This window comes from Camarhynchus parvulus, chromosome 5, assembly GCF_901933205.1.
Source record: "Camarhynchus parvulus chromosome 5, STF_HiC, whole genome shotgun sequence".
Lineage (NCBI taxonomy): Eukaryota > Metazoa > Chordata > Aves > Passeriformes > Thraupidae > Camarhynchus > Camarhynchus parvulus.
The window spans coordinates 13499686-13511840 of record NC_044575.1 but is presented as its reverse complement, the minus strand read 5'-3'; the positions used below and the strand labels follow the sequence as shown (position 1 = coordinate 13511840).

The window sequence follows — 12155 nt, the reverse complement described above, 5'->3', positions numbered from 1 at the left end:
TTTTTGAAGTTGTCAAGGTTTTCCTATAGCCTCCACTGTTGGCTAATTTAAAAAGTATGAACCCATTTAAAGCTTTGGAAGTCTCAGACCACGGTCCGTTCCTATAGAAATTAAAATGAAAGTTAAATAATAAAAAGCTAGGTGCTGCTGGACCTCACAAGAGAATACTGAGGGGAAGGGATGAAAGCCATTTAACAGATCAGACAATGATAATACAGTGTCTGGCATTTGATTAAGTGTTATGACAAGATACATTGCTGGTGTTTATAACTATGCAATTCCTTTATTGCTTTTCTGTATGCCAAGGTGTTGTACTTTGTGTTGTTTCGTGTTCTGATGCAAGTACAGGATATGATTTTTGCTTCTTGGATTTATTCCCTGCTTGTATCTCCTGTTTGGCTCTCTATTTTGATTTCGCATGGTTTTGTGGTGCGGTTTTTCCTTTTTAATGTGTGGATGAAGGAAAATCCTTTTTCTTCGGTACTTTTGGGAAAGGGTTTATGACTTAAACACACGAAAGTCAATTACAGAAGTAGAAAATAGTGAATGGGTTTTTTTTTCTTTGATTTCTTCATCTGCTACTGCTTCTTTTTAGGATTTAACCACTACAAAGAAAAGATAAAGGCATCCTGATTTTTTAAAAGATGTATTACTCACTGTGGTAATGAAGTTGAAATGCAAAAGGAGCACCCACTTCTAGGGTAAGCAGCTCTGTATCCATAACATTTAGACAATAATTGATTTATGATTATAAAAAGAATCCAACTTTGTGACTTTTGGGAGCACATTTACAAGATTTTTTTTCAAAATGTTGCCAGAAAATAAGGACAGGAAGTGAGATAGAAAGCCTTACAAGGTGATTACAAGCATTACAGAGGCAAATCTGTCTCAACATCTTATATTTAGAGCAGCCGGCAAAAGGCAATCTTTTCACCTTTACTGGTCTGCCTTGAGAATACACATGAAGAACAGATTCAAGTCAGAAGCCTCTATTTGATCCTACCCTTTGTTTCATCTTCTTGAGTGGATTGTTGGGCAAGGAGTGCATTTATTAAAACAATTCTTATCAGTGCTGGAAATATGGGTATTATGGAGCCTAAGTTTTATTAACAGTGATCTTATCTTCAGCTAGTAGGTGTCAGTTTGTCTTTTGAGCATTTGAATTTTCCATGTCTGAAAGGATTACTTTGAAAGTGCATGCCAAGTTCCTTAGAACACACAGATTGGTTTTTTTTCACTTCACAGTGAATCTAATGTTTTCACTGGGAAGGCAAGTCACAGGTTGTGGTGGGAGGGGAGGTTGTCAGTCTTCAGAAACCAAAAATTCACAATCTTCTTTTTGCTGTTTCATGGCACCTGTTGTGCTTGGATTCCTAATTCTGTTTTAAAAGAATACAAAATATTATTTCATGGTTACTCTACCAAGTAACCTTAAACAAATGAGATAATGGAAATCTGTGATGACAGTCACTTCTAAAGTTTTACTGCACATTCCTACAACTTCTTCCTCTCTGATACTGCTGATTTGACTCAGTATTTTTATCTGGGACCTCTGTCACACAGAATTGGGGCTAAATGTAGAGACTTGTAGAAATGCATTTACATGGTCAGTTGTATAAATTTCTCAGGATTTTTTTTGTTCAGTTTACATGTTAGACATAAATCTCCTAAACAAAACATAATGTTGAGATTTGCAACTTCTGAAAATGAGAAATTACTTGTAACAGAGTAATAGAAGGGCTCTCTCTTGGTTCATCTGTTTGTATTAAGTCTTAATAGGATTAATTTGCTGTCTCTGGTTTTCCTTGCCACAGCAAGTCTGAAATGCAGACTGCTTGGAGGAGCATGAAAAGGAAAATGCTTTTGTCTTTTTACTTAGATTAAGATAGCATTTGTGAATTACAGTGATGGTGTTTAATAATCTTAAGACACAAATGTTTTAATTTAGCTGACAAACTGTTCAGGAATATGAAATGGGATTTGATGTGGTGTTAATGTCTTTCATGTTTGAGAGATAATAAGCCCCATCCCCATCTCTTTAACAAATGAGGACAGAGTAGTGCCCTGTGTTGCTTTTCTGCATGGTACATGGAGACATCTACAGTGTCTTGTGGCCAAATGAGTCAGGGGTGCACTGCTGGTGTTCAGGGTCTTCAAGGATGGCTGGTTCTGTGTGTGAGGCCTCAGTTATGCAGTCAGATTGGTAGAAAGCCAGTGAGAAAGGACTATTTATTCACTTATGTTGCATTAATGCTCAGCATGCCATGCCAGAGAGAATTCAAATAAAGTCATTTTATCAGAGGACTTCAAATTTAGTAATGCTAAGTATGTGAGAGACTACTGATGTACCTCTGCTGAAATTAAATATACATTCCAGGTTGCTCTTTCAGCCCTTTTTTTTTCCCTGTACTTTTCCTCTTTTGCTTTATTTACTGACAACTTCTGTTAGATAACTTGTGCCCCTACAAGGATTTCAGATTATACTCCTGTTTATTATCTTTTGGCAATAGGTTACATGCTTCAAAATCATGTCTTCCATTCAGTGAGACTGCATGTGCAGTCCTGTGTTTGCAAGAGAAACATTCTCTTCTTTGGTAATTATGGAGCTAAGCACTCTATTTTGATAATTCAAAGAGTTAGGAGCAAAGTCCAAAAAACTTTTATTCATGTTAGGTCAATATGATTGTGATGCACTTGTGTTATATGCTTATGCATTTAAGAGAAATTTTAATATACCACATAATACTCCTATTTGGATTCCATCTAACTCTCTTACTCAGTGCTGTGTGTTGGCTGATACTCAGTGGGAAGAGGAATCAAAACCATTAAAACACTTGGAACTGTGAGGCTAAATTCGTTTTATGTTTGAACTAGCAGAAGTGAATCTCTGAATTCTAGCTTAGATCCTCAATGAAGCCATTTTAATGTCATTCACTTAGTAATTTTTAATTCAATTCATGGTAAGACAGAGATGTAAGAAGTATTTGTGTTGTTACATGTAATATACATCCACCCAGATATTATTGAAGACGATTGCTTCCATTTTGGAGAGCTAGTATTAGAAAAACTGTGGTTTTTACATTTGTCCAAGCTGCACTTCCCAATACTTCAAGTAATTTGCTTTCACTCATAATTTGTTTGACAAAGATCCCTCATGCAGGACCATAATCATTCCACAGGCCTTAGCTGGAGTTTCCTTGTGAGGTATTTTGCTGCTGTGCTTTTTCCTCTGTTTTTTTCCCTCGCTGTCTTGCCCAGGAGAGTTGTTGTTGTGTAGACCTACTGAGAGCCATCTGGTGTGCCTGCTGGGAAGCCAGAGCTGCACACCTAAACCAGCCTGTCACACTGTTCACATTTGTCACCGTGCTGGACCTGCACCTGGGAGGGATGGTCTGCAGAGACAGCTTTGTTACCTCTTTTGAAAATGTCTCTTTGGCCATAAACTTTTGCATACTTCAGTGCATTATTTATTACAGAAAAGACTTTCTCCCAGGTTCATGTGGCTGTAAGCAGGTGTCCTTGGCATTTGAAAGTTCTTCAAGGTCTATGGTGAGTTTGGACCTTCAGGGGATACCACTCAGGCCTGCCAGTCACTGTCTCCAGGACACTGTATGCTATGCATTCTCCTGCTTTTGCAAAGACACTTCTGTACTGTAGAAGCCTGAAGGTATGGCTTCTTACTCATCCTTTTTTTCAGCTAACAGCAGTACCTTGGGGTGAGATGTGGTAGCACTTTTATTTCCCCTGGATCAGTGTCAAACTTTTCAGCTGAGTTTTAGAGCTGACCTGCCTGATCCTTAAATACCCTTTTTCTTGCTCTGGCTATGTAGCAGCACATTTCCCCTGCCCTCCCCTGGCAGATTGTGCTACCAGAGTTGCTGAAATTAATAAGACTTAATGGTAAATAGTTACATTCTCCACCTCTTTCTCAAAGCATAAGCACTGCTACATGTAGAAAAAAACCCCAGATGTTCCCCTCCTGTCTTTCTGCCTCTGTAAGACACTTCAAACCTTCTTCAAACTGGATGGAGATGTGTGAAAACTTGAAGACCAGCACATTGTCAGTCATAACAAGGCAAACTTCCTGATCCTGAGGGAGCAGGAGGAATGCACCAGTCATTTACATGACTGCAAAGTTATTTTGTCAGCTGAGTGTGCGTAAGCCCAATTGCATCTTCCCATCTAGAAGGTTCAAAGTACTGTTTGTACTGCTGCTCTTGTCTCACTGCCATGCTAAAATCAGAAAGCATTGTGTACCTGTCTTCTGCTCTGAGTCATGTCCCAGTGGGCAGGGTTCTCAAACAGTCTTTGCAGGTGAGCTGGCTCAGAACAGCAACACAGTTCAGAGCTTATCTTAGGAAAACAGCTGCAAAAGGGAGAGGGGTGAAGCCCCACATGGTTAAATAGAGCACCTGGGTTTCTGATGGATGGAGGAGAATGAAAGGCATGAGGTAAAAGCTAGCATGCATTCCTATGTGCAGTGTAACTCTCCATAGTAAATCTCTTGTGTAGAACCCATTGACACTCTCTTGCAGACAACACTCAGCTCTGTAGTACCCTTGACAGGAGACCCAAAATGCCGCGGGAGTTCCTGGGTCAAGTTCAGTGTTGATACAGAGTGGTGCACTCAAGTCAGCGGAGCTGTGCAGTATCCAGAGTTGCCTGCCAGGTTGTAAAGCCATAAGATTGCTCAGTTTCTGGTGGCTGTCACAAAAACTGATGGCATAAAAGTGTGTACCTGAGAGTCATGTAAGGTAGTGATGACAGTGATTATCTGTGAGAAGCTGAGTATGGTGTTAAGGCAACTTTTCCTTGAATGGCTTGTGGTAAATGTGATGGGTTTAAAAAAAACTGTATGGAAAGCTTGTTTTCCAAAATTCCTGAAAACATAACATTTCAGGAACATGCTAAAGTGAAAGAGGAAGATTGCAGCCTCATGTTGCCTATTTAAAAGAAATCTCATGTTTTTAATTTAGCTTTACAGTACTGTTGTACCTTCAACTGAGTTTCTAAAATGTTTTTGGATAAAATATTCTAGTTGTCATTTGATAAACATTCAGTTTTAGATTCAGCTATGCAAAAAATGCTTAATTAGGCTATTGGTTTGAGAAGTAAGGTAAAACTGGAGATGTTAAGTGTAACAGATTTTAGTGCCATGCAAATGTTTTTAAGAAATTAAACACTTACTTATGAGCAAGAATAAGCATACCAACTTTGTCTCTGATGGGGGACAAGTGAATGAATTGGCTAATAACACAGTCAGTGAAATGGTGGGAGAAGTTAATGTTTGTTGTCAAGTCTCTTTTTTTCTTTAAAATAATTGAAGGGTACTGAAAAATGGAGGCAGTTTTAAAATGTGCTGCTGTATTCCTGTGTGTGTCTTGTGGCAGCTTACTGTTCATGTGGCATGGCATAGGCTGCTCAGGCTGACTTGAAGTTTTTTTTATATTGGCTTTGAGAAATCTTCTGGAATTGGGCCAGAGGGTTATGAGTTCCAGTAAATGACTAAAAGTGAAATTGTGTCTAAATGACTCTTGCACTGATATCTAAGCCATTGGAATATGTGTTATCACAGTGGCTGAAAAATCACTTAATTATTTCAGAGAGCTTTATTTTAGTTAATGTAACCATCTTCTTTTTTCTAATACTGATTTGGTTTATGATCTATTGGATTCAGTATTTGAAGTTTGAATTTCCATGCCCTATGTCATGTTAATATGTTTTTAATGCTCGGAAAGCGTAATTTATTCCCGTGAAGGTTTGCAGAGTAATAGCACATAGATCCTTAGAGAAGAGAGAACTTTAACAGCAATATTATGAACCGAACCCAGTATATTTTAGTGCTGCTATGTGTGAAGGCAGCATAGCATTTTCTGTTCTAGCTTTGTTTGGTTGCCCAAATTTATTGCAGTAATTTGCTACTTGGAGAGAAATTTCAGTGTTCACCCTCTGTTCTCAGTTTGCTTTATTTTGAAACAGTGACTAAAACCAATCCATTCATCCTTAAATTGTAGGAGACTTTGTTCAGCCCTAGAGTAGTATTGATGATGCTGAAAACATAAGATGGGTTGTTCTGAGTAAATACTTGCTCAGAAAAGGGAACTTCCCTTAGAAAAATCAGAGTTCAAAAGCCCACTCCTGTGAGATGATTACAGTTTCTTTGAAGATCATGTATTTATTTTAAGACCCGAAAGTCGGAGGGGTTGTTTTCAGGAGGTAACTGTCTCCATACCTTGTTGACTCTTAACTGAAACTGATGGATGAAAATCTCATGATGAAAACCTTACTAGGTTTGTTCAGCAGGGAGAAGAGAAAGTTTCAAGGGTACAGAGTAGCAGCCTGGCAGTACCTGCAAGGAGGTTCATCGAGAAGATGAACTTGGAGAAACAAAAGACACAAATAGAAACACGAGGTTCGGACTTAATGTAGGGAAAACCTTTTCCACCACGAGGACAATCAAGCAGAGGAACAGGCTGCCTGGGGAGGTTGTACCATGTGAGCCTTATGGAATGGAAAAGATCTCATGGCTGATTTGCTTGGGAGCAGGAGGTTGGACTGAACCTCTGGAGGTCACTTTGACCGTGGATAATCCTGTGATCCTAAGGTCTTGGTTTTGTCCTCAAAACTGTTTCCACACATGCTGGAGGCTGAGAATTATGAAGCTTCAGCCCAGTGCTGTAATAATAAGCTGTCAGAGGGATGAGTTTTCAGGGTAGTTGTTAAAATGTAATAGGCAAGACTCAAGTTCAGTTTGCAGGAGCGATGCTTCTTACTAGGGGCAACTAGTGAGAGAGAAGGAAATTGAAGAAATCATCCTGCTTTTTTCCTGTCAGCTATAATACACATTTTGGGTGCAGCAAAACGTATAGAAGCGTTATGCAAGCAGTTCAGAGCTCTCAATGTGCCCCTTTGCATAAAATAAGGTGCTTGTATTACTCTGATAGGGTAGAAGCTGGCATCTTCTTTCCAGCACTGACTAGGGAAAAGAAAGCCTGTAACTGAAATAGCAGCTTGGAAAAACTGCTTCATGGTTCAGTAGTTCTTTGTTGTTATTTTGTTTCAGTCCAGAAACACTAAAATTAGCTGTTCTCTCCTCTTTGTTCTTATTTTCCTTGTACTCCAAAGTTTGCAAAGTAGAAAATGAGTTGAGAAGCCACTCTGCAGTTTAACTATCCATGCACTGAAAACCAGAGCCCTTGATCTGGAGGCTTAAGATGATAATTTTGATTTTCATGGCTTGTTCTGCAGTTTCTCTAGGTATGTGCCATCTTCTAGCATAAATTCCTTTTTGGTCATATAAAATTAAGTTGAATTGGTTTACGCTGACAGTTTTGCTCTAAATTTATAAGACAAAGTCTTATTCTGTGCCCTTCTCCCTGTCCTCTGTTTTCTTTTGAGCAGCAATAGATGCACAGGCTGTGTGACAGATAGGCTATTGAAATTAGTTCACTAAAAACAGGCTCTGCTCTTCGGAAAATTAAAAAACCTGATGTCTGCAATGTTGTGTTCTTCTGCAAGGGTAAACAGAAAATGAGACAGAGGAGCTTAGAGGTGACACAGATGTGACTTTGTCATTATTAAAATGTTTCTTGAAAAAGACTGTCCTGATTCATGAGAATCTTTTTTATTTGAGTTTTTCTTCGGAGTTGCAGTATTAGTCATCTAGAATCATGTATGCTGTCTGCAGTTCTTTTTAAGGATCTTTGCTTGTCTGAAGAAGTTCCCTTTATTTTTCTTCTTTCTCACAGCAGTTTGTGAACCTTTAAGCACAAAGCTAACTTTTTCACCTCAATTACTCTTGACATGTTAAGTCAGCTTTATCCACAAATAACTGTGCTAGAAACAAGCCTTTTGTATTTCATTTGTTTATTTTCTACATATGCCTGGACTTTCTACTTTGGGTTTGAATTCAAGGCCTCACAATCAATTTTGTGGAAAAACAGCACGTAGTCCAAGGTTTTATTTTTCTTTGAGATCTGCAAGACAGCTACAAGGAACCTTTTCAGTTCTTTGCAAGAGCAGCAAATCTGCTTTCTTACAGACCATGTTGCTTGTGGGTCTGATGGAATCACTGGGGTTTGAGGAGCTGTATATTTGCAAATCACCTAAAGCACCAGCCTTGCTTTTCAAGGATTAATGCATGGTGAATAGCTGATATTTACTTCCTAGTAGTTGCCCTATGCAGAGGAGAATAAGGAATGGGAGAGCACCTGATAGTTTTTCATGGCAGGTAAAGCACTTCTGTGGGGTTGCTTGGGTACCTTCTACAAATCTGTTTTGGATTAAACATGGCTGGGGAGAAGAAGGGTCTGCTCTGTGTGCAGAGCAAGTGGCAAAGTGTTGTGGTGGGTGGCTCACTGCTAGTGAAGATGCCACCCCATGGGTCTGACTGGGAAAATGCTTTATTGGAGGCTTTCCTGCAATGTTATAGCAGGGTCAGCACCGCTTCCACGTGTGGACAGTCCAAGTTGTTGGTTCCTTCAGTGCTGTTGGCAGAGGTGGTGGCTGCTGGCCTTGCATGCTCTGAAGTCAGAAATCTGAACAGCACTGGGTGATGCATCCCATACATGAAGCTGGAAAGGTGCCTCATCAGTTTAGTTGAAGGCATAGAAAGGATACCACAGTGGACTGAGATTGTTCTGAGATTGTTTAAAGTGCTTGAAAAAGTTTGAGATGGTTAAAAGGCAAAGACTGTAGAAAGGCTGTTCTGAATGCAGCTTGCCATTGAACCTGTAATCCCCTGTGATACCTATTAATTTGAATTTCTATATAACAGCAATGTTTGGGGCAAGTGATAAAGTGTGAAATTTGTCTTTTCATGCATAAAACTTAGCACTACAAAGGGTGTTTCTTGCAGGTTTGCAGATTTTTCAAAATTCTCTGTAGTTGTGAAGCTCTAGAGGGTTATTGCAGTTAGCGGTATCATTTTGTGTGTGTCAGAATTGTGGAATAGGCAAAGGAGAAACATAAAAAATAAGTTACCCTTTGTTTTTTCACGTGTTAAAGTACATTAGAAATCACACCAGTTACTTAAAAGTGCTAAATCCTGTAATTGTTCAGGTAGAGAGGGCAAGCCATAGTGGTTCTCAACAGGATTTGATTTCACATGGAGTTCAAAATATGTACATCTGTAATGCCGAATGAATTTTGCAGAGTTGTGGCTATCTCTGCAGTGTATGTAGAATACCATTGAAATACATAATATTGATACATTTGGCAGGATTTGTAAGCTTTTCTGGTACTGACAAAACAGACATTCTTTGCTGTTTCAAGGTGAAGTCCAAAAATAAGCACCTCAATTTATGATAAATAGCCTGTGCATTAGATGTTGTCAAGGGCTCTTGAGTTAAACATGCTTGAAATTTTTAGATCAGGCTGGTTTTGAGAGATGATGTGCCAAAATAGAGCTGGAAAATTTTGACAGTGGTACTGCATTTTTTCCATTCTTTCAGTCACAGAAGGGAACAAACAGACCTGAAGGAAACATACCTGTATTTTCTTACCCCCCCCAGCCCTGCTCTGAAACTACTGCCTGATAAGTGTAGGCATTGAAGGGGAAGAAGGAATTCTTTTGTATTCTGTCCCCCTAAATGGTTGCATGTCAGAGTTTATATTGCCCATGTTTTAACAGTGGTACTGCAGCTCTGTAGGAGCATTCTGTGGCTGTGAGCCTATCTGGCAGCTTGATTTCGTGCCTGCAACTTGGCTTGTTTAATTCTACACAAGAAATTCTGTTGAAAATGATCTGGACATAAGGGTGTAGGCATTTTTCTTGCTGCTGTTGCAGAAAAGGAGGCATAAGCTGGGTGAAGGAAGGGATTTCCAGTGGTAGATTTATTAGGCTGTAAAAAAAAATCTCCAAACTCATCCAGAGGGTTAGTTAGACACCTGAAGAACTTTTTTGCTGAGTTACAGTTTAAGTTTTAGTCTGTTTTAATCAGGGAGTAGTGGATAGCAAACTTTCACTCTCCTGGTTTGATTATCAGTGAGCCCTGCTCTCCCTTGTATATGGCTGACAGGATAATAAAATTAGATAGTGTTTCACTACACTTTCCTCAGTCAGAAACTCAGAATTGAAGCTGGAAATGGATCTCTCAGAATGAGGCATGTTGACTTCTTGGTAATTTTACCGCCAAAATCAGCTTTCAGAGTTCTGACACCTCTGATCAGGGACAGCTCTGTTGGTGTCGCACGAATGTGCCACGAGTCTGTTCTTGGAGGGCAGCAAATTTGTTCTCTTGGAAGAAGGTGGGTTTGTAGCACTGCAGGTCTGAAATCAGAAGTATGATCTAAGTCTGGGAGTCAACTTGAAGGCAGAGCATCAAGTTCTTCCTGAAAAGTTTTAAACTCATCCACTGGGTGAGGTAAGAAGCTGAATTTGAAGAGGCAGCTTTCACTTTGGAAAACTAGCATGGATATCAAGCAGCTTTGTGGTTTGTGGTTGCATCACTTGTCGAGTGGCACTGGTTATGCAAGTAATGTTTGAGTGCTCCGCTGTCCCTAGAAGAGGGAAAATTGGGGTTTAAGGTGTGTTTCAGGTTTCCTGTCTCACTGCCAGCTCTCCTCACTTCCTAAAAGACAGAATGACTCGGCAACCTACCAAAGCCCCTTATTTTAGTGAGCTGTGTTCTTCTAAAGATATTATCAGCTGTCCTCTGAAGTTTGAAAGTAGTACACACTGCTCAGATCAGTAGCTGAACTGTCTGGGTGGTGTCCTCAGCTGTGCTGCAGTCCCCTTGGAATTGCTTGGGAGAGCTGGAGCAGTTTAGAGCAGCCCAATAGCCCAGGGTGTGACTGCAGGCTGGAGGGGACTCGTGGTGCCACCACGGCTTCTGGGAGGCTCCTGGCAGCCCCTGGCAGCGTCTGGGATGCAGGGCTGCCCTCGGGAAAGCCTCTGGCATGCAGAGCTCAGGGGCTGTAGGGCTGCTCAAGGCTGCATTCTGCAGGCACTGTGACCCCAGGGAGAGCCTGGGGGCAGGTGGCACCAGTGGGGTCATGCTGTGGTCCCTACAGCTGGAGCCAGGGGTGTGCTGATGTTTGAGCTGGCTGGAGTGAGCCTGGGCTCTGCAGGGCTCTGGGAGCTCCTGAGCTCCAGCACAGAGCTGCGCCAGCACAGTGTGAGTTTCCAGGCTGGGCTTGGTTGGTGTAACTTCAGTGAATGCCTGGGTCAGCCTGCACCTCTCAGTGCAGGTGCTCCAGGGCTGGTTTAAGGACAGCCTAAACTAGCTGGTTTAAGGACAGCCTGGCTCTTGTGCACTGTGCAGTCACCCTTGTACTGCACTGCAGATATTTGCAGGGTAATGTTCTGGGGTTTGGCTTCTTCATCTGGTATTTGAGGGGTGCAGAAGTTGGATAAAGCCTTGCTCAGGCTGCAGTTTTTGCTCTGTACCTCTGAGAGAGGCCAAATAAAATATTTTTCCTCGTATTCACAAAACAAAAAAAATTACAGAGAACCAAAATTGGATGAGAAATAGAACAACCTAATGCATTCTGAGAAAGCAGATATTAAGACAACTGTTAGAAATAGTGGTTTATGTCTCTAAACTATTTATAGTGTAGTCATGATGTCTCCAAAGAGAGCAATACTATATCACCAACATTTGATAGTGGTGCTCTGAATAGAGAACAGAATGCAAGACAGTACAGATGGCTGACAGACTGCAGCAAATTCCAGCTAATGAAGAAATGCAGTATGTTTGTTTACATGAAAGTTGAAACAGTTGGCTGTTAAAATTGGTTTTAAATCCAGCTCTGAGCTGTGTAAACATAGATCACCCTTATGCAGCTAATAATAAAAGATGTGTTTGCATTTAAGGAAAGAAAAAAAAGCCTTCCTTTTGACAGCATTGCTGCAGTTTGATAACTTGGCTGTGCTGTATTTGATGATCTTCAGTGCATGTGCGAATTAATGCTGCAAGAAACAAACCCAGTTTACTGAGTGAATTTTTACTTAACCTCAAACTGTGAATTTATATCCCTGAAGTGCAGGTTTTATGATTAGATTCTGGAAAAAAAATTAGTAATTTGGGTAAGTTCTGCAATGCCCTGGACATATAATTCAAGCAGAGGGAGCAGTGAAGACCCAGACATTCTGCTGAACTGCTTCATCCAGTGGATCAGGTTATAGTTTTTCTAGGAGCTTACATGGTGAATCA

General features: G+C 40.4%; 1 protein-coding gene across 3 annotated transcripts in view; it reads left to right on the top strand.

Moving 5' to 3' along the window:
* SERGEF (secretion regulating guanine nucleotide exchange factor) overlaps positions 1-12155 on the top strand; it is a 141964-nt gene that overhangs the window by 38169 nt on the left and 91640 nt on the right. The window contains exon 10 of one of the 3 annotated variants that reach the window (XM_030950399.1): positions 596-684. The exons of the other annotated variants lie outside the window; for them this stretch is intronic. Coding sequence (XP_030806259.1) covers positions 596-622 — 27 coding nt within the window. The 3' untranslated portion in view covers positions 623-684. Of the gene's footprint in view, positions 1-595; positions 685-12155 lie in introns of those variants that run through there. 3 annotated transcript variants of the gene reach the window in all.